Source organism: Capra hircus, chromosome 7 (genome assembly GCF_001704415.2).
Source record: "Capra hircus breed San Clemente chromosome 7, ASM170441v1, whole genome shotgun sequence".
Lineage (NCBI taxonomy): Eukaryota > Metazoa > Chordata > Mammalia > Artiodactyla > Bovidae > Capra > Capra hircus.
The window spans coordinates 81,528,003-81,550,747 of NC_030814.1; the positions used below are offsets into that span (position 1 = coordinate 81,528,003).

The following is a 22,745-nucleotide window of genomic DNA, read 5'->3' on the forward strand; positions in this document are numbered from 1 at the left end:
TGTGCCCAGAGAAGCAGGGGGAAGAGATTATGTGACACTGGAGAGAGATTTAGGGGCTTTCTAGACATCATCACTATGACTTGCCAATTCCCTTCCTATCCTTGGGCATTATGAGAGTTGTCAGCTTTGAATACACCCTCTTTGTAACTACGCTGGTTTGAATGGTTCTTGGCCACAAATGTTCCTTGGCCACAAGGCGAAGATGGCACAGGTGTAGGGCTGGCCCAGAGAAGCCAAACCTAGGAGCCAGCTTAGCCATCTGTTCCCATTCCCGTCCCATTAGCAGGGCAAGTTATCCTAACTGCAGGACCTTCCTGACCTTACCCAAGTCGGGCCACATGGATCCTCTCTCCTGGGAACCTGGACTTAGAAGGGAGATGCCAGACAGGACTGCCAGCAAGGCAAGCCATGTGTTTGGAGAATCACAGATAGCCAGTGGGCAGCAGGAGAAAGAATGAGACAGAGGGAAAGAAAGAGCAGAGCGAGAGTCGTGATGAGAGACAGACACCAGGGGCACAGGGGTGGGTGGGGTGTGGGGAGGGGAAGGGACACTGGGGGAGGGGAGAGAAAGGGAGAAGTTGCCCAGGTGCCTGAAGATGGTCCACGCCCCAGCGCCAGCCCCCATGACACTGTATATCCCTTCCACCCTTCCCCCCATAAGACCTCTGTGCCCTACATTACATTTGCCTATTTTGCTTAAGTTAGCTTGAACAGGTTTGCGTTACTTGCAGCTTACAAATCCTCGACTAAGGCAAGGTGGCATTAGCAGGCAGGGGTACACAGGTGAGCCTGCCAAGCATGGAGGGAGCCTCAGGCCCTCAGAGCCCTCACAAGGAGTGGGACAGAAATACATGGCCTTCTGGGAGAACGTCGCATTTATATTCAGCACAAGTTCATCGGCTTCCATCACTAGACGACGAGAGGGAAGTCCCTTCAGCTGACCCTGGGGACGCTGCTCAGTCGCCTACATGACTTGAGCCTGCCTCACCCGCCAGAGTCAGTCACAAGAACACTGCTGGGCCCCGAGACTATCACACGGGGATTTTAGAAGTTGCGTGAGGCCCCTCAAGATAGTTACCATTACAGGTAGCTGGGCTCTCCTGGGCTGCAGAGCACTTTCTGCCTCTGACCCTGCCGCTCAATGACTGGACAACCAAGACTCCAGGTGAGGGGCAGAAATGAGTTGCCCCAACTCTCCACCTCTGGGCACATCTGGTTGTGTGGTCAGAGGGCCTCCTGGACCTCCTGGCTGGGGACTTTTCACCCTGCTTCAGACCCAGCCTGGGGGCAGCACGGACCAGGAGACAGTCTGGTCCCCCGCTACTGCCATCCTTCATTATTTGTCCCTGTGTCTCATCACCAAGGGTACAGTGGGGGTTTTGGGGTGGGTGGCAGACACACAGGTACCTGGGGACTTCTGAGGCTGAGCACAACACACTGGGAAGTTTACGAGCTTTGGTCACAGAGTCCCCAAAGCAAACGCTTGTCTGTGCCCCAGATCTTTGCAGTTGGCCAAAGGTCTGTAGGGCCCTCTGGGGCCAGCTTCGTAGTCTCCTGGCTGATGCATAGAAGGAAGGGCCGTACCATGCTGCTGAAGGGCTGTGAGCCCAGCATCTGAGCTTTCAACTGCCTGGGAAACACCAGGCCCTTAGGAGGAGCGCAGAAGATGTTTCCCAAATGAATTCTGCCTCCTATCCTGTTCACCCAGTTTCAAGATTCCTTCTCTGGAAGGAATTTGGTCACTAGATCTGCGAGCGCAGCTCTAACCCATCCCCCATCAAGTCAGGGTGTCCATCCTCCAAGGGTAAGCAGGTTAGCTCATGCACACTGGAGCCCAGGGAGGGTTGGTGGCAGGTCAGAACACTGGGGCTATTTCTTTGTCTTCTTCCTCTCCAAGTGTTCTACTGTAAGAGGCGAGGTGTGCAGAGGCAAAATGGACCATGCCTCATGCAGTACGGGACCACCTAGGACCCCTGGGCCACCTAGGAGTTACCACCTACCCCTCCCCTTCCAGCAAGCACAGGACTCTTCAGAAGCAGACAGGGCTCCTTCTCAACCTAAATTCTTCAGTAACCCTAAGTCAAAGACGCCAAGCTCTGACCTGATTTCTGTTTCTCAAAGAACCTTCTTCCTTTTTCTTGGAAGGGTTGAGCCACCCTGTGTCAGGGGGCTAGTGAGCTTTCCCTTGGAACACCAGTGCCTGAGGCATGCCCTTTCTAACCCGCCAGTCCCCTGACCATCCCTCTCCCCACCCCCACTGTGTCTCTGGTCCAGTAAGAATGGTCCTGAGCTCCTCATTTCTCTCTGAAGTGCAGTCGGCTTGCCTGGGGACAAGGTAGGTCCCTGTCAATCCTTATAAGCTATAAATTCCAAGGAACTTGGGCAGGAAAAAAGGACAATATGACTTTGCGTGCGTATGCGTGTGCATGTTAGGGGTGGCAGTGAAGAAGGGCACCTATTTTTGCCACCAGTAGAGCCCTGCTTGGCAGGTTTCTAAGTCCTTTTTCTTGTTTGGGATGTTTAGTGTAGCCCATAACCCGAGTTCCTCAATTCTGTCCAGCCACCAGACTCTCTAGGGTAGATTCAGTTACTCCCAAGGGTGCCTCTGAGTTCTGCTTAAGTACAAACAACGGCCTGCCTCATCCTGCCCACCCATACCCATCCTGTATGCAGACCTACACCTTGGAAGAGCCAGAAAGGATGCCAGGAGAATTTATCAAGTGCCACTGGGCCTCAGGAAACGTTCATTCTCAGATAACACATTTACCACCTTCTTCTTTCCCCGTACAGAACTCTGGTTCTAAACCATGTCACCCCACTGTGCCCATGCATGACCCCAGGGCTCGTTCGCACCCTTCTTAGCCTCAGAAGGTCTTGACAATCTCATCTTCTTGTCCATAATGATTTAGGAGAATGTGACCCAGTTCTGGCCAAGGAGACATGAGGGGATGTCTGTCAGAGGCATCCGAGAAAGGTTTCTTCCCTCCTAAGAGAGAGACAGACTCAGTCCTGTCCCCTGGACATTGATGCCTCTGGATGGGGCTCCTCGAACTCTCCTGGCCATCAGAGGAGGGACAAAACAGGACAAAGCAGAGAGTGGTGCAGAGAAGCAGAACCAGCAGTATGGAGGGCTCTGCTTGGTGCTCACCCCGCTCTCTGCTTCATGTTATGGAAAAAACCACATTTCCTTGTGGTTTAAAGGCCGTCTGAGCCATGGTTTCTATCATACGAAGCTGAAAATATCCAACTTCACAACCATCCTACTGGAGATGCCCTCCTCTCCATGACTGTGCTAAGAGGTCACCCCTGCTAGGTTAGGGACTGTACCTCTCTTCCACTGGCTAATAATCAGTCTAGAAATAGATCCTGCAAAATTTGAGATCTGATCTAGAAGCAGGGGGTGCGTAGTTGGACTACCTTCTCTGGAGAGTGATGAGGAGATGGGACCACCTTCTGTGTCCAACCTGTAGCCCTTTAATGACTACATGGTGCCCAGGGTGCCCTTGGGCCCCTGACCCCTGCCACCCTTATTAGGAAGAATTTTTGAATCAAACAGCATGACCAGCCCCAGCACATACCATTTAGAACAAAGGCCTGCTGAGGCCAAGAAAAAAATCTAAGCAATTTTTTTAAGGCTTCCACAACATTAAAATAAAGTAATTCCAATAAAGGATTATAGAAATTGTAGTTAAATGTTTACATTCTGCAAATGTAAGCATGTTTCACATATCCCCACTCCCTAATAAAATGTACTAGAAAAGGATCTGGTTATGGGAAGTGAGTTTGAAGTTGTGGTTTTAAGGTCTTCCATCTTTTCAGAAGCCCTCTGGGACAGTAAGCACCTCATTCGGAGATGACTAAAGGTCTGAACTGGAGATCCTTTGTGAGACTCTATGACGGTCTCTTCCAGAATCTTTCCCTGGCAACCAGTCAGCCAAGCACCCACTGCCACCAAGCCCAGCTCTTTCATTCTGAGCTTCTAGTTATAGATGTAGGTGGCAGAGGATTCACAGTGGCAAGGGCCATCATGCCAGCCAGGAAAAAGGTGAAATTTTTGACAATTTCTGCTAGCTGTGTGCTGAGGACCCTCCAGGCTGCCAGGATCTGGGTCTGGGTTGCCTCCATGGCTCCAGAAGATTCCACAGGCATTTGTCTCATAGCAAACTAGAGACAAAGGCTATGCTTCTCTCACTGGCCCCTCTGAAAGTAATACATAGGCTAGCTTTTGTTACGGAGAAGGCAATGGCACCCCACTCCAGTACTCATGCCTGGAAAATCCCATGGATGGAGGAGCCTGGTAGGCTGCAGTCCATGGGGTCACCAAGAGTCGGACACGACTTCACTTTCCCTTTTCACTTTCATGCATTGGAGAAGGAAATGGCAAACCACTCCAGTGTTCTTGCCTGGAGAATCTCAGGGACGGGGGAGCCTGGTGGGCTACCGTCTATGGGGTCGCACAGAGTCGGACACGACTGAAGCGACTTAGCAGTAGCAGCAGCAGCAGGTTTTGTTAAGGGCTTCCTCGATGCTCAGTTGGTAAAGAATCCACCTGTAATGCAGAAGACCCCAGTTCAATTCCTGGGTCAGGAAGATCCGCTGGAGAAGGGCTAGGCTACCCACTCCAGTATTCTCGGGCTTCCTTTGTGGCTCAGCTGGTAAAGGATCTGTCTGCAGTGTGGGAGACCTGGGTTTGACCCCTGGGTTGGGAAGATCCCCTGTAGAAGGGAAAGGCTACTCACTCCAGAATTCTGGCCTGGAGGATTCCATGGACTGTATAGTCCATGGGATCGAAAGAGTTGGACACGACTTGAGTGACTTTTTACAGCTTTTGTTAATTCAGGGACTTTAGGATCCTTTTTCTGAAGAAGCACATAGTGGTCATAAAGCCAGACCATCACTTACACAGTGATTTCTATCACAAGTTTTATGTCTGTGCCTAAGTTTCCTCAACTCTAAATGGGGATAGTAATTGGTTGTCATGAGCATTAAGTGAATTGTTTTATGTGATGTGTTTAGGAACAGTGTCTAACACACACTAAATCCTACGTAAATGCTAGCTGCTATTATTCACTGTGTTACGATTTCTACCCAGGCATAAAGGAAATTGTGTTGGGTGGATGGCAGGGAGAACAATGACCTCCCAGAGAAGTCCACTTCCTAATCCTTACAACCTGTGACTATGCTGAGTTGCATGGCAAAGGAAAAACTAAGACTGCAAATGGAATTAAGGTTGCTAATCCGCTGACCTTGAAATGAGGAGATTATCCTGGATTATCTGGGTGGACCCAATTTAATCAGGGATCCTTATAACAGGGAGGCAGGAGAGGAAGCAAAGCTGTGATGACACAAAGTTAAAAAAAAACAACCACCCCATAAATCAAAAATGAGTCAATAAATAATGATTCTGGTTTCTCAACTTTTCTGACTAAAGGAATAATGGTTGCTTTAAAATACTGAAGGTAAATAATGTCTAAGTTTTCTAATAATGGGAAGCACAGTTCCATGTTAAGTCTCCTGGCTTGAAAATGAGGAGTTTCTGACACCCTTGAAAGACACAAGGTCATGATTCCGTTACTTAAGACCTCAGTTTCTCAGAGGGATGCCAAACTTACTTTATTTTGTGTGTTAACTTTGGTCCATGTTTAGCAGCTGCCTGGAGAGCTGGGCTGAGAACTCGGTGGGATCTCACCCATGTGAAGCTGGGGAGTTGGAATGGTCAGTCATTTCTGCTACGGACCCAGGTAAGGAGTCTGGCCCCACATGCACCTGCTACTGATTGTTCCATGAGAATGACCGCAGGTGGCCAGGCCACCATTCACCTGGCCATAAACTTGGACTGTGAACCGGACCACACGCGGGGGCATCATCTGTGTCTTGTGTTCATGATGGCCCTGGAGAGCTTTATTTCCTCTCAATTTCCAGGTCTGTCATGTTTCCTTTCATTTTATTTTCAAATGTCTAAGTTAAAAAAAAAAAACTTCACCAAAATGTATAGTGTATCTGGAAAGCTCCCTAAGTGTATTTCTGTACATGAATCAAATGGCACTCTTTGTAGGAAGGAAATCTGAGTTCAATCCCAGCAACCACTTAAGAATGACTCCTTTCTCCAGGTTTTCTAACTGGAATGTCTTCATTCCAGGGAAAAATAATACGTACTTTAGAGAGCTAGTGTGAGGATTTTTTACAACATACATCAAGTGCATTTTCCAATTTGAGGTGCTGTGAGTCAAATTCAGCCCTCAGACATGGGTTTTAGATTGAATTCATTTTTAGTCTATTAAATCTACTAATTATTAGGTTAAAACCTACATCATCCAACTCTGTTTTTAGAAGATCGGGCCTATGTTGGGCAAATGAGCACCCCCACTATACTTTCATGAGATTACCAGGCATCACAGCTGGCTTTCATATCTTCTAAAGAAACAAAAAACAAGGCACAGTTGTCTATCTGTGGGAGAGGAGGTGGGCAGGAGATCTGAATTTCATGTGACCAGCTGGCTGTCACAGCCTGGGGTGGGGTGGTTAGAAGTTGCTACTGGCATCGGGTGGGTAGAGCCTAGCTCAACACCCTACAATGTACACAGTTCAGCCCCTACCCTCAGCCCCTAACAAAGAGCATGTCCCCTAACTGTCCAAAATGTCCATAGTGCCAAGGCTGGGAACCCCTGCTTTAGAGAGTGATTCCGTTAAGAAAAATAAAAGAGAAACTATGACGGAGGCGCTGCTAATAGTGGGTTTCACTCTGTTTTCTCTCCTAAAGTTAACTGAAAGCAAACATTTATGACTCAAGCTTCTGCAGGAAGCAGAGAATGCATGACTGTGGTTAGTGACAAAAACAGTAATAAATGGCTTTGCCTGTCTTGTCTCTTTCAGAGTCAGGGAGGGAATGAAATGACCAGTAATTATCATTTAAACTGCTGTTTTATCCTGTATCAATCAGAGCTATTCATTCTGGTTACTCTCAGACCCTTGGGCTGAAACCACACTAAATCAGGGTCACAGTCAGGGTGAATACATAAGGCCAGCCTTTTTACTCAGTAAGTGCTAATGACCTGGGCTGAACATCAATGGCAAGTTTCCCTGAAAAAGCCATCTGAGATCCTAATCTAGGAACAAATGGTTCTATACGGAGCTTATTACCTTGTTTTTAATATTCTGTATTCGCTGGGACCACAGCTGTAAACAACTCTTCGGTCTCATTTCTCCATGAAGTTAATTTGCACTGTGTTAGCACTGCAGGCTTTTTTGCATATGTTCAGGACAAGTTGATATGAGCAGGCCTGGAATGAATAATGTTTAGTAAAATCAATAAACCCTATTATTAGTCACTAAGGGGAATGATTTTATGTCTATAAAAGTAAAACAATTAGAACCGTATTAATGGCAGATTCATCATAGTAATATAATAGAGCCAAGTAGCCTTGTCTTTTGGGAATCTTTAATTTACCATTCAGTACTGACTATGTACTCAGCCAGAGAAATGGCACACATAATATAAACAAGCTCTGGCCTTTGGCGATTCATGTTGTCATCAGCAGGGACAACACTGGAACAGTAAGGGGAAGAAACAAAACTTCATTCAGTGATTAATGGAAACCAGTCATGAATAATGTTCCAGTAAGAGCCTGGGGGGAGAGTCTATTCAAGTTGCAATATGCCTTTGGTCATACACCTCTTTGTATTTATCAGGACTCCTCAGCACTCCTGTTTATTACAGTAGAAGAGTTAAGCATGGTCTGATGTCCATGTTTATATCCTATCTATTTAGGCACCTAACTAGAAGTATAATTAAAAGCCTATGTAATAAGCATATATCTACTTCTGTATAGCTCAGATGAGATGAACTTCCATATGACTTTTATTATTACTAAAGGCAGGAAAACCACGAGGAATCCACAGTATTCCCCAGCCACCACCAGGAACATCATAATGCGGCTGGTGAAGATGTAAGTTGACCTTAGTTCTGGTTCTGTGTTGACGGTGAATTGTTCAGTCAGTTCTAGAACTGAGGCAACATGTAGGCAACCAAAAGTCACACTTCAAATGATATTCTGAACAGAGAAATCATACTTGTTTAATCGAAATAAGACAAATTACATTAGGTCTTCAAGGATACATCAAGATGTGGTCTAAGAACTGAAAAAATTTGATAAATTTAAAGATTGAGGAAAAATAGGTGAAATCCTCTGAAGCATAGGGATAAAACACCACAAAAAATGTTGGATGATATTCCTAACAAAAATTGTTTTCAGGTGACTTCCAAAAATAGAGCAAGTATTTTTGATTGCAAATGTCTATTCACATGTGAAGCAAAGGCCCCTCAGTAGAACTAACCAAAATAAACCAAGACAAAATCTGTCAGCTTAGGAACCATCATTAGCAATTAGAGTAAAATCATTAAAACTTACAGCTGGGATGAAGCATCAACCAGTCAAACACATGAGGCACATCCCCACTTTTAGGGCTTTGGCTCCGCTTCTGCATCCCACTGCAACGCTTTCCCTGGAGATGCACATGGCTGCTTCCTCATCTCCTTGAGAGAGATTTTCCCCATCATTCTATTTGTAAACACCCACCAATCCCTCAGGCCCACTCCCAGACTTTGTTTTTCTCCAGGGCATTTATCAACCATCTAACATACTCCGCATATTACTTACACACTTTATTATGCTTACCCAGACCTACTAGAAAATGCAAACAGGAATTTTGTTCATGGCTGTAACCCAGCACCTGTACAGTGCCTGGGATAAGGTAGGTGCTCAGAGAGCACTTGCTGAAAAGAAGGGAGAGAGAAAGGGAAGGAGGGAAGCAAAGAAAGGAAAAAAAGTGAGGAAGCAGTTAATTCTGTATATTCAGCATAATGTATGCCAGGAAAACAATTTCATGACAAGTCCATCAAATGGCCAGCTGACTAACCTTTCATACATTTTACCTACTGTCCACATGTCCACAAGACTAGCATCTTTGGAATTATCCATAGATAATTCCATTATCCATTATTCCATACCACAGAAACCTGAAATCTGTAGTGATACTACATTTCATGTTTAGAGTAAGTACCCAATAAAGATACATATATGCACTGAATTAAATCCACTATTTGGCTGTTAAACTTGGGTATCATATAAGAAAAGTTAATATCTTTGTACTATATCTTAACACACTGGACCTTCATAGATTTTAAGGAACTGTTCTTTGAAAATAAATATTATCAGCCAGCTAGAAATAATATGAGACAGACAAGAAGCCATTATATATATATAAAAAAAAAACCTTTTTAATTCTGATTGCCAAATTATTTAAGGCAGGTATAAAAAAGGAAAGCATTCAATATACATTTTACATAAAATAAACTAGATTACAGCATAAAACAAGTAACCAGGCAATGGCGTTAAAGTCTCTCTCTTCTAAAACTGGATAATTGTAAACATTAAAAAAAAAACAAAACAAAACTGCAGGACTATTCAAGTAATAGAACAATCACAGATGTCTCTGGTATGCAGGCTATTGGGTTATTTGCCATTCAAGATTATCAAAAATGACACCTCATTATTCACAGATGCTCATTATTTCCCCACTTTAATCTTTACATTATATACAACACAGTTTTTGTGGTACTGGCAACCCCATGCCTTCCAAAAGTATTTTTTCCACAATACACAAGTACAAACAGTGACTATAGGAACATTTTACACTGATGCGTCTTAACAGGAGCCACCATATAGACATCTAAATTGTACCAAAGTGTCATCATCACAGTTAGCCTTTCTGAGGGGTTTATAGGAATTACATGAAAGATATGCAAGGTTCAGGCACACTGATACATAACATTATTTATTTACAATTGAAAAGCAAAAACAAAAAAAAAAAAGAAAGTAAGCAGCCTTCTGAGGCTAACACTTTCCAACTTGACAAATACGTTTTTTATCTCCTTTACTGAGTGGTTTGCGACTTGGCAGCAGACCCTGTGTGTGCGAGCCTGGTTACTGATACAAAAAGTAAAGAATATATATATATATATATGTATATATACATATATGTATACGTATATATATATAAAACAGAAGTTTAATTACAGCAACATTTGTTACTCTGTGATAAAATCTGTAATTTACAAAAATGAAATGACTGGTTTTTGCCTGCCATTAAGGCATTTCAAATTAACACCATGGAACTGATGTCTGTATAAAGCGCTTCCCCATGTGATCCAGTCACATGACAATGTACATTTCCAATCTTGTTATTCTCTGCAAAAGAAAAGAAAACCTTAGTAAATGTTCCATCCACATTTGACACTGAAAATAAGAAAACTCTAAGACCAACAGACATTTTAATCCCGTTCAATTCAAGGAATTCAATCCCAGAGAAAGTGAATGAACACAAGGGTAATGATATACAACATGAAAAATAAATGATTTTCCTTTTTAAAACAACTTGAGCAGTAACTGAAAATATCAAAGAACAAACATTGCTTTAGCACTATGAGAGTAAATTCCTTCAGTTGCAACTTCATTTTTAAACAAAATAAAACAAAGGGAGTTTTAACAAAGCACTGAAGACAACTTAAGAAAGTTTCAACTGTTTAAGAAACAGATCAGTTACTTACTAATGTACATTACAGCTATAAAAATGAGGTTCATGGTATAGAAGCTGCATCTGAAACATGGTGATGTAATAAGTACATTCACTACAACAATACGAAACCCTTAGGAGCTAAGTTTTTGGTCTAAAAAGCCTACACTTGTTTTCTCCCACCCATTACGATGTATCTATCTAGAAAACTGATTCAAAATATGATGCTATTTACCTTCTTTGTGCAGGAAACATTCCTGATGCAGATGCCTGTGCAGCCACCTGCTGAGAGGCAACGAGGGCAGCAGAGGTCAAGCCTAATGGGGGAAAAATGCAGGGTTTCTGTGACTTTCAGAAAGGTTAAGAGTAGATGCAGGTCCAACGGTGAAAGGTTGCAGACCAGTTTGTAAACACACACACAGACACACACACACACATATACACACAGACAGACAGACAGACACACATACACACACACACGTGCGCGCGCACGCGCGCGCGCGAAATGTTTCATATAGCAAGGACAGACTACAAACTGCTCGGTCTAACCAGAATCCATCACTTCATTGAATACTCTGTGGTTTTCTTAATAGCTATTCAAAGAGAATACAGCATTCCATCTCTCTGGCTCTGCATGGTGCTAAATGGTTTGCACGCATTTCTGAATAGGAAGCCCAGGAGAAATAATAGGTACCAGGTAACAACAGGAATCAAAAGTCACAGTGAATTATAGGAGCGACACGCTATTTGCTTAGAATACAATACTTTCATAATAACTTTTATCACTTTAATGTTTTCCCCAGTGTCTGAACACAATGCATCCCATAAGGTACATGGAATCACTGAATTGAACTTAGAAACAGTCTTAACTTTCACCCTGCAAGAGCAGGGGAGCAGTAAGAGAATATAATAGATCGAAATGGCATGAAGTTGCCTAACAGGAAATTCTTTTAAATTCTATAGAAAACAATCATGGAAAAAAGGTAGAGGAAATAAAGTAAACCCTGAGGAAATGACTCCTTCTATGCTCTCTACGGTTTCTTTACCACCACTATTTGACACCAAGTAACATGGAATGAATACATTAAAATGACCCTTTCACATTTGGACAGCACTTCCTACTTTTGGAAATACCTTCAAACGTATTATCTCGTATTCAGACAGCAGAGTAAGAAGGAACCTGGCAAGCAGATACTTGTCCATAGTTCAATCTGTATCCTTCCAAAATTCCTACGTGGGAGCCTTAACCCCCAAAGTGACTATACGGGACCTATACGGGAAGTAATTAAGGTTAAATGAGGTCCTAGGGGTAAGGCCCTGATCTTGTGGGATTAGTGTCCTTAAAGAAGAGATAGTAACTCTCTTCCCCCTACCTCCTGGTCCCCCAAGAAGTCACAGGAACACATAAGCAAGATGGTGACCATCTACAAGCCCAGAGGAGAGCTCTCTCACCAGAAATCAACCATGCCGGCACCCTGGTATCAGACTATCAGCCTCCAGAACTATGAGGAGATACATTTCTGTTGTTTAAAGCCATAAAGCCTATGGTATTTTGTTACTGCTGTCAAAGCTAAGACAGCATGGTCCTAGCAAGTCCTCTACTGGTAAAGATATTGCCACTCTCTGCCCAGGCCACGAGCTGACAAAGCTGGGACCACAGACTGTCTGTGGTTCCTCATGTCAGTTTCTCCTCTTTACTACAAGTTTCAGTAGCAAAGGGCTGGAAGTCTCAGGATTAGGTTATAAAAAGCGTTGGCCCTGACCACATGACTCCCATTACTTCCTTGGGAAAAGGAGCAACTTGGAGGCTTGAAGAGATCAAGGGAAGTCATTTCACCAAACCCTCCCACCATCCCTCCCTGTCTTCCACAGTTTTCCTGCAGCAGCTCTCTGATCTTCTGATTGTTATATTCAGTGCCCCAGACACTGCCTACCACCAATAACATCAATAAGCGACAATTATTAAGTGGTAGCCACTTCACGTCTCATCAGAACACATAGATGTGGGAATAGCCTTAGCTGTGTCCCAAGGATATACCAGGAAAGAAGTGTTAAAATCCCACCCCAGAGCTAATTAACTCCAAGCTCAACCTTTGTATTTGAAGACAAGAAAGGCAGTTTTGGCAACTGTTTTTCAAAGCAGGATGAACAAAGGCACAAGGAGCATGGAGCTGCTGACCTTGGAAAGGGTCATACTGCCCAGGGATGAGTGGGTACCCCATGCCCACGTGGGTGTGGTGGTGAGTATGCAGGTGCCGCTGGCCAAAGGGGGAGTGGCGGTCCCTCTCCCTCTCGGCTTCCCGCTCCCGCTCAGCTGAGGCCTTTTCCACAGGCTGCAAAAGAAAAGACAGACATTCTCCCCTTAATCCTTTGAGCAACAATTTGGAGGGGTGTAGTAAACCTCCCTGGTCCCTTCAGCAGTGGGTGCTCCTAATATTAAAAAAGTAAATACACAGACTCTTAGAAATTCTTTACTAATGGTAAATCATTTCAAAAGACATGCATTTCAATTGGAATTAAGCCAACACTATAGTCCTGCTCTGCGCCAAAGCAACATCAATGTTTTCCTCAAATGACTGAAATAAGAGGACCTCTCTATTCCCATTCATAATTGCAGGGTTAGAATTGACCCAATTTCTTCCTAAAAACAAGTTTCACATAGGGATTAAGGAGAAGAAGGTGTTGCAAAGACCTCTTTAAGGTCAAATTTTCTGATGACTCTTCTATTTTAACTACATTTTGTGAGGAGAATTTATCTCACAATTTTAAACCTATCTTTACATTGGGCTCCACTGAGAACACACATCCTAATATTATATATTACATCAATATCAAGCACATGAAACCATTGCCCTGTGCCTCCGGAAGAATTCCAAAATCTTTCCATCTTTGAACACTCAGAGAAGCTCCAGTCCTCTAAAATCATAATTTGACTGAGGAGCCTGTGTTTCTGAGACGTTTTTTACCCATTTGAACTTAATCAGCCTTTCACTAAAGCTCTTTTTCTTACTTGAAAAAAAAAAAACATTATACTCAAAGGAGTGCTCACAGGTAAAGATGCATAAATCTTTTTTTTTTTTTTTTAGCTTCTTTAGAGTTTCAGGTAGACACACTCAGATACACATCACGAAGCCTATATTTAATCTTTCCAACCTTCTTTTTTCTAGACCAGAACTACCACATCCTTCCTATTTTCTCTCTTCCCAATCGTCTCCGGGACTTTCTTTGCAGGGAGTGGGGAAGCAGAGCCATCTTTCACAAAGATATATGTCTGAATCACCTCAGCAGAGTTACAGGGACGTGTGGAGGAGTCAGTGTTGAGGCAGAATGGATACAGTGACTTTAGCCAAGTGACTCTAGCCAAGTGACTCAGCAGCACACGAGTGCATCAGAAGTATTCTGCACCGAAGGTTGGTTCCTATGAATTTCAATGTCTGGCTGACTAGCATCCTCCTGGGTAAGCAAGGTAACAGATTGTCCAACAGAAGAGGCTGCTACTACCATACATGCTTTAACATTTTTTCCCCTCGTGTGTGAAAGCATCTTATTTTGAACATGCCATTCTTTCCTTATTAAGAAACAACACAAAACAAAACAGCATTCTTCAATCACAGCTGGGTTCCAAAGCCATTTCTATTTCAAGACCGTTCTCTCGCTTGTCCCCTTTCCCCCTAAAGCACAGTGCTTTTAAGTGACAACAACAGGGAGCTTACGGCAGGAGACTTGCTGCGGTACTGGTTGGCATGCTGCTGGAGCAGATCCAGTGCTTTCGATTCAGGGGCTGCTTTCGTGTTGATGCTAGGGCTGGTACTGACTTTCTCTGCCTCTTCTCTCCCTGACATCTTCCCATAAACAGGATAATGAAATCCTGGAGAGAGATAGGCCCCTGCAGACACACAACAAATGTCACATCAAGTTACGAACGACATCTTTAAACAAAAACAACAAACCATTTGGGTTACATGAATTTGGGCTAAGAGTCGGAGATCTTAAAAACAGGGAATATTCCGATAAGCATGGGCTATATCGTCTTTAAACTGTATTGAGGTTCTCCGATTCTCTTCTCCCAGTTAACCCATCCTGATGATCAGAGGTTCTAAAAGAGAACGAGCTTACAGCCATTTCATCTGTTTACGTGTGCAATTAAGACAAAAGAACAATAACTGTAATGATTATGACAGGAAGTGTTCAGAATGTATGCCTAGGCAATAAACTACCTGTCAGTCTCATAGCTTACAGCAAACCATCAGATCCTATGGAAACTACAGCTAGTTTCACATTTCATCTAAAAAAAAAATCTGCCATTAATTCCATTTCACCTTAGGGACATCTTTAAATAGCATTAAAAACAAGCCAAACAATGTCACTCTTGAAGCCTCTAATTTATCCAGAGTTTTAAAACAGCTAGTACTTGAACATAGCCTCTTCCCTCCAATACCGTGAGAACCCATGACACGTACCAGGGTAACTGTGCATCAGGACGGGAGAGACAGCCCGGTATGCAGGGTGGCTGGGGTCGTACATCTGCGGGTAAGGATAAGCATGCAAGTACTGTATGTACGACTGATGCTGACTCATGGGCGAGGAGACAGCCACTCTGGTCCCCCGAGAGTCCTTCCAGTTCACGGGAGTCTTCCGATCATCGTTTTTCAGTTTGCCCTCATCCAAGGACTGAGAATCAGGACGCTTGGCCTCTTTGGGCTCCTCTTTGATGCTTGTTAACGACACAGGAAGGCTGGACACACCACTCTCTTTGTTGGGGGTTTTTCTAGGACTATCCTCTTTTAATTTCTTTTCTCTATCAAGTTCTTCTGACTTTTGTGGATCCAGGTATTTGGGTTGGTATACATAATGATGCCATGTCCTTGTATCTGGATCCTGGTTTTGGAAAAAAGACTTATTAAAATTAAATTAACATTTTTAAGAAAAACTCATTCATCGCCATGACAGCACTATTACTATTACTTCTAATACTAAGGTAATATTTATTTATATGCTTACCCTGTGAGCTATACTGCCTCCTCTTACGAAGAAATGATGTCTAAGGCTGGCATGATTAATAATCTCTTTTACAGAAGACAAAAGCAAAGCTCTTAAAGCTCAAGTAATATCAGGGTCAGAATGCTGCTCAGTTTGTGGAGCTGGGCTTCAAAACTGAGCTTGGCTGGAATTCAGAGCTGGGGTGTTAATGTCAATTCTTAACATTAAATAACACCCTCAGACATACTCAATCTAGCTCTTGTTTTTCCCTTACTATCTTACATAGGTAAAAAGAACATCAAAAACTCAAGCTGATACTAATAAGTTTTACCTACTGTTTAAGTTTTAATATAGCTTAAGTAATTATATCAATTAACATCATTTAGAAGGGAAAACTCTTGGTTTCCTAATACACTTCCTTCATCTACTGCAGCCGAGGCTGAATATAAACCAGATCGTTTCCTTAAACAAAACAAAATTAAAAATTAACACCACACATTATGGCTTTACTACTAGGAAACAAAGGCATCCATAACACACACACCCACCCCCCTGCAACTGTACAGTTCTAATGCAGCCCTGTGATGTCACAGCCTGATTCGACTCCAGAAGTGGAGAAACTGAGGGTCTTTAAAATGGTCTTTGTGGCTCCCCTGCAACCCATCCCATTCATGCTACAAACCCACTGGGTGCTTAGGGTTAAGGCCCAATTTTGGGGCAGAAATAAGCGTGAAGAAAGGATTCTGTTGCTCTGATTCACCGGGGACCTCTATATGCCCCCTCTAAGTGAGGGCTGGGGTGCTGGGAAATACCAGAATTAATACTTCTGGGACTACAGTTGAGACAGGACGTCTGAATCGTGACAGAAAATGCTAGCACACGTGTGGTTTCACGGTGACCGATTTTCAGGTGTCGGCACATTTAACCTCAGGCTGGCCGACCGCGGGGCTCTGGGATGACTGCCCGAGGCCCATCCCTTTACCTCCTCACTCTCCTCACAAGCGAGAGGCACTGAGCCCTGCTTTGAGGCCCTTCACGTAGCACATAAAACAGAAGTCTAGACGCCTTAAGACACTCCAAGTTTCATTAAAAAGGTAAGTAGGAAATGTGAATTTAAGGACCCTGTCTTAATATCCCCAGAAGATGCCAAAATAAATTTGGAAATGTAAAAGAACAAATTATTTGAGTTCTCAGACTCAGAATCTTGGAGTTAGAAGGGACCTCAGCCACCACAGGATAGAATTCCCTCACTTTGGACTCAGTAAGACAATAAGGGACATCAGAATCAGTTAAGGCAGGGAACATGAATCTGCAAAGCACACGGCCAAGATTCTTTTTACTATACCACGTGACTAGGAAATAGGGATCAATGTACATTTCAGAGATACACAAGAAATCCTGAGAGTCATTTAAAACACTTTTCAAGAGAAGAGAAATCCAGCCTAAGGAACCCTTGGTTGATTTCCTGTGAAGAATTCTAACCAGATCAAGACCAGCCATGTACAAATCTCAGGCTGCTCTCTCCCTGTGGGGGCCACGCTCCCCAATCTTACTTGTTTAAATCTCGAGGTTGGGTCTACACCTGTCTGCTTCATAGAGTCCATGACAGATTTCATTTCTACAGCCTCCTTAATAAGCTGGTGGTTTTCCATCTGCTTAGCTTTGAAGCTGTCGGCCTGAAGCTGCTGCTGGTGACTGGAGAGAAGCTGCGATTTACCTGTCTCCTCAGTTTTATTAGGCACTGACGGCCCTAGTTTAGAATGGTTTTTGTTAGGCTCCGGAGTAGAGGGAGCTTTTGAGACTGTGGCCGATGGCATGTTTTTCTGTTTACTGTCCTCCTTGCCCAGCTCTTTCAAAGGGAGCTCATTTTTCCTTTCACAGTCTCCTCTCCCAGTCTGGGCCATTTTCTGCTCTGCCAGCCTCTGGTCCTCATAGTACTTCTCATACTGCTGTCTATAGGCAGGGCTGGTGGCCATCAGAGACTTCTGGTCCATATAGAGCCCGTAGGCATACTGGCCATAATACAGTGACTGAGCCAGGGCCGGGTGTCTCTGGGTGATCACCGACTGGTGCTGAGGCTGTAAGGATGCAGGATTATGGTCCACTTTCTTAGCCTCGAGCTGCTCTGCCTTGTCTTTCTTATCCGCTTCTTCCTCAGACTCCTTCTTGATCTTCATCCCCTGTGTGCTCCCGCCATTCCCAGCTACAGGGGCGCCCACTTGCCCAGGGTGCATGTAACTGGGAGAATAATAAGGATCGTAGCCATGGTAATAGGGAGAGTGGGACTCTTTCATTTGAGATGATTGTGCTGTCGTTGAAGAATGTCCTTTCGCAGCGCCGTCCTTACTAGAGAGTATATCTGATGGGGAACTGGTCTTCGACCTCACGCCCTCTGACCTGCTGTCAGAACCACCGTCATCAGCAGCATCGGAGATGTCTGAGTAGGCGGGGCTGCTCGTCTTGGCCGCAGAACTCTCGGCTCCGTTCTGGGTCAGCACGTGCAGCGGGGCCATGGGCGCCTGTCCGTTCACCAAAGTGCTGCACTCCATCCTTGAGGCACTCCCGATGGAAGGGCTGGGAGCGTTGTCTGTAAAAGTGTAAACCTTATCAGCCTCGGCTTTGATACTAGCCATTCGACTCTCTTGAGACTCGGACAGTCCATTTGCCAGCCCTTCATTCTTGCTGAGATGGTCCTTTAAAAAATGTCCGGATAAATCTTTCCCAGTGCCCTTGGCATCCTCGAGTTTGCCCAGCTTTGCATCCATTTTCGGGCTCCCCGTCTCTTTCCCTTCTTTGTCCTTTAGCTTTCGCTTCTCCTTTTTCTTTTTGTCCTTGAGGGACACGAGGGCTGGGTTCACGGTGATGGGCTCCCCCATAATTGTGGGCTTTGGCTGAATGGGTTTTAACGGAGGACTCTTTGGTGTGGCCTGAACAACTGTGGTCAGTCCGGGTATGGTCCCCGTAGTGGTGCTTGGAAAGGCTGCAGTGGGAATAGCGATCAGCTGCGGGGGCGTGGGAGCCGGGGCAGGGGCAATGGGCCGGGCAGTTTTAAGTTTAGAGAGGTTTTTGTCCATTTTGCAATTGTTGGCTTTTTTGCCCTTTTCTTTCTCTCCCAAAGTTTTCTTGTCAATTAATCCTTCTGCTTCCAGTTTGGGCATTTCCACAGTCAAACTGCCGTCCACTGCTGAGCAGCTGTCTAAGGTGGCTGTCATGTTGGAGATGACTGGAAGATTATTGAGGTCATTGTTAAGACCCTTCTTTTTGCCAGAATTCTTCCCCGCCTTCGCTCCAATAACAGAACCTGGGCCGTTGCTCAGGAGCTCTCTCTTTCCCTTGGGGGTGCCGGGGGGGTTCCCTGAGCCAGGGGACACTGGCGCCTTCACCTGCTCGTAAGCTGACACACTTGTGCTTGGCTCGCTGCATTCCAGCGCCACGTTGCTCAAGGCCTCCTCGCAGTCTGAGATCTTGTCCTCACTATCTGGTTCGAACTCCAGCTTGTTCTCTGGGTCTAAGTGGGCATGAGCCTGGTGGTACCTGAGGCCGTTGATGTGCTTGTACTTTTTGTTGCAGTTTGGGTGGGGACAATCAATCAACACAGGAGAAGAACAGCCCTGGTCCAAAAAAGTCGTCTCTGGTTTCCCTTGAGGGGTGGTGGGAGTGCTTCTGGAATTTGTGCGGACACGCTTCCCGGGCTTACTGTCCTCGGAGCTGGAGTTCAGGTCTAGCTCCATCGGAGGCTTGTTTTTCCTTTTGTTGGTGGAGGAGGGGCTGGCTTTGATGTCCTCAGCAGCACAATTCGGGGGTGTCCTCCGCCCGCTGGCGTTGAGGCTGCCCCGCCTCCCCTTCCCATTGGCCCCTCCTCTGTTCTTGTTCTGCAGCCCTCTGGACTCTATGAAGCTGGCCTCCGAGCCTGGGGCAGCTGCGGTAGACCTTGCTCTTTTCCCTCGGCCTCGGCCCCCTCTCATCTCCAGGTCGCTGGTTGGTGACTCGCAGAACCTAGGGAAGCAAGTAACAGCGGTCAAAACGAGCATTTCCAAAGGAGCCAGGTGAAATCACAAGGCACGCAATGTAGTAAAGAGCAGTCAACACCCCAGCAGCTTGAGCACTGGGCCCAGATGAGGAAAAGACACCCAATTCTTCCACTGACAATTTCAATACCTATGACCGATCAGGCTACCAATGGCTTATGGTCTTCCTCAGAAAACCAGCTCAGGTAGCTAACTTTTCAATGCAGTTCAAATTCCCATGTTGACAAAAAAGAAAACAAAGGAGATAAAGGAGGGGCAGGAAATAGCGATCACCCAAAAAACAAGCAATGTGGCATCTGCATTTTATTGTGTTCAATCCTGAATTGCTCATTGCTCTTTTGCTTGGTTTCAATTACAAACTGACTTTCAAGTATTATTAATCTCTCTGTGTAGTTTCCTTGCAAAGAGAAGGAGAGGGGAAGAAGAGGAAGGAGGAGAGAAAGACAGAGGCTGAAATCAAAGGCCCCGTGCCTACCTGGGAGGGGCCCAGTCGTGCTTGGTGCAGTCCAGTAAGGTCCCTACGTAAGTCTTGTTCCTCCACGTGACATTGACCACTAGGACACCTGCAGGAGTGGGTAATGAAGAAGGACCAAGGTTAGCACAAATTACCCTATTTCTAGTTCATTTATTATTACTGTACTTTTTACCAGCAAAGCTCTATTCTCATTTGCTTTCAAAAGCTGTGGTTTGCATTCTTCCTCTTTCTGGTTTCAGTGACCTCAAGCAAAAACCCACAGGAAATCATGTGTGTGTGTGTGTGTGTGTGTGTGTGTGTGTGTGTGTGTGTAAGTGTGTGTGTGTTCATGAGCATACTTGTGTGGTACAAAAGGGTAAGGCTGTGTGTGAGAGGGTAATCAAGATACTGCTGACAGAAGGAAATGGTTTTTGCCATGTCCTGCTGTAAAACAGCAACACTCACCTCTTAATTTTTCTATTATTACACATAATTGCTTTCGTTTGGCAAGCAGCCAACAAAAACTAAGCGCCAGTTACCAGTGCTTAAAACAGAAAGTGACTGAAAGGAATCGGTTTTGTTTCCAATTCAATAATATAAAATAATGGTGATTTTTATTTAGGGAAAAAAATGATGTGCATGCAAGAGGGAGCTTGGAGTTCAGATAGGAGACAATCGGCTATGATTTATTCTTCCTAATCCTCTCCTCTCTGGCTTTGTGAGACAAGAATTAGCCTTAGCATGGTATCTATTTCACTGTTTGGTCTTGTTTCATATTAAGGACTCCTAAAATAGCCCTCTTAAGAAAATATATGTACACAATAGGTTTGCTCTTGAGGTTATCTTTAGAATCAGCTTTAGTAAGCATTTGCCACAGAGGATAAGAAAAAAAAAAAACAACCCTCAAAACGAACACACTTGTTTCCTGCAAGCCATTCTGCTTTTCCCAACTGCTTTGCAGACAGACAATTTAATTTAGCACTGCATCTGTGAATTACTAAACTTAAGTGCACTTAGTATACCAAATGTCAGAGGGAAACAAAATATAACATCCTCTTTATTTCTCCAGAGGACAAGTGCCTTAAAAAAAAAAAAAAAAACAAACCTCATTTCTTTAAAAGCACACATTAAAAGGAGGTAGATTTTGCTTTTGAGACATATATAAACTATTAGGGTAAAGAAATAAAGTAAGTGTGTCTTAGTTTCTATAAACCACCAGTCTCCCTTCTTCCTTGGAAACACCAAGAGATAATACTCAAAGTCTATTTTTAGCTGGTTTACACACTTGCTCACTGCTATTTGAATTCTGCAGAGAACTTGTATTGAACTCCTCTGTGGTAAGGGACACCTCACAAGGTAAGACTCATTTCCTTGGGAATGTCTTTAATAGCAGGTAAAATATTTGGATAGTTGGGACTCAAGTAGTGGGGAAGAAAGGATTTCTTTCAAAAGTCCCAAAAAGAGATTTAAAAATTGTTTCCCATATGGTCTGTGTTACTATTACTTAGGTGACAGCTGAATTTACTCACTATATCAATGGTGGGGGGGGGAGGGGAGATGACATGAAGGAAAGTAAGCGTTTCCTCAAATCATAGTTGATTCCATTCTAATTCCTTCACAGGAAAAAAAAAAAAAAACCACTCAAGTCATTGAGTATAAAAATGCTTATTGAGATGAGAGTCAATGGTAATTAGGCATTTGGTAAAAATGTGCACAAGACAGAAGAACTGGAGGAAAGGATTCTTCATGAGCACAACCCTTCAGGAAAAGGGAGGGGTGGAGGCCAGGCGAAGGGGAAGACGGAGCTGGTTTTCTCATCATTTGCTCTCTGGGGCACTGTGTGTGGTGTCAAAGACCTTTGCAGCTGCTTAAAATTCTTTAGCATGTCAGCTATATTTACAGCGCAGGAATATATCTGTATTGCCAGAAGGTTACTGCATTTTAGCTTTAGATGCAATAGGCTGAATCACTGCGTTCCTGAGTCCCTGATGTAGCACAAATGTATAATTAAAACTGCTTGAAAGGAAACATGAAAGAAACAACAAACCCTCCATTCTTACAGTAATAAAATTAAAAACAGGAAAAGTCTGCGCAGACACTTAACATTTGTCTGCAGTGAAAGGCTTTTGTTATTGCTTTTCCCCTAAGGGTTTCGCGTTTCCAGCAAATGCTGGCCATGGATTGGCCGGCGCCTGCTGGGAACGCCAGCGTCTGATTGGCTGAGCCGAGGGCGGCCGCCCGGAGCAAAGGCTGGGGATAAAGGAGTATCGCCGGGGGAAGAGGCGGCGGCCCGGCTGCCGCAGCGGTGGACCGTCCACGAGGCGGGGGCACGCTCCCCAAGCCGGGGTTCTCTTGGGGACAGAGGGCTGCCCAGCTGCGTAAATCAATGCGGGCTGATCCGTGTGATGAAAGGCTACTGTCCACGTGACCGCGCTGAGTTTCCCACCACGACCCACGCAAAGTTGCTCCATGAAGCACACCAGCCTGCACACCACCCTCAGCATCGAATTCCTGGTCTTGGAACAGGACAAAGGGAAACCTGGGAGCCGGAGAGGACGGAGCCCAATATGCAGGAGTTAGTCACTGAGTATGTGGAGTTATCGGGTGAAGCTATCACAGGCGAAACAACTCCACACTGCAAAACTATTCCCATCTCCTGATACTGTTTCTAGACGCCACACCTATCTAAGTACAAGTAAAAATCACCATTA

The 22,745-nt window shown here is 44.6% G+C and overlaps 1 protein-coding gene across 4 annotated transcripts in view; it reads right to left on the bottom strand.

The window, feature by feature from the left end:
• Positions 9,256–22,745, bottom strand: part of ZNF608 (zinc finger protein 608) — a 110,161-nt gene continuing 96,671 nt past the window's right edge. For 2 of the 4 annotated variants that reach the window (XM_018050692.1, XM_013965358.2), the window contains 7 exons: positions 20,056–20,143; positions 17,106–19,548; positions 15,033–15,450; positions 14,286–14,458; positions 12,752–12,905; positions 10,808–10,889; positions 9,256–10,247 (listed from right to left, as the gene is read on the bottom strand). In XM_018050692.1, the coding sequence (XP_017906181.1) occupies positions 10,241–10,247; positions 10,808–10,889; positions 12,752–12,905; positions 14,286–14,458; positions 15,033–15,450; positions 17,106–19,548; positions 20,056–20,143 (3,365 nt within the window). In that variant the 3' untranslated portion in view covers positions 9,256–10,240. Of the gene's footprint in view, positions 10,248–10,807; positions 10,890–12,751; positions 12,906–14,285; positions 14,459–15,032; positions 15,451–17,105; positions 19,549–20,055; positions 20,144–22,745 lie in introns of those variants that run through there. The other 2 variants (XM_018050695.1, XM_018050693.1) reach the window with 2 other exon arrangements.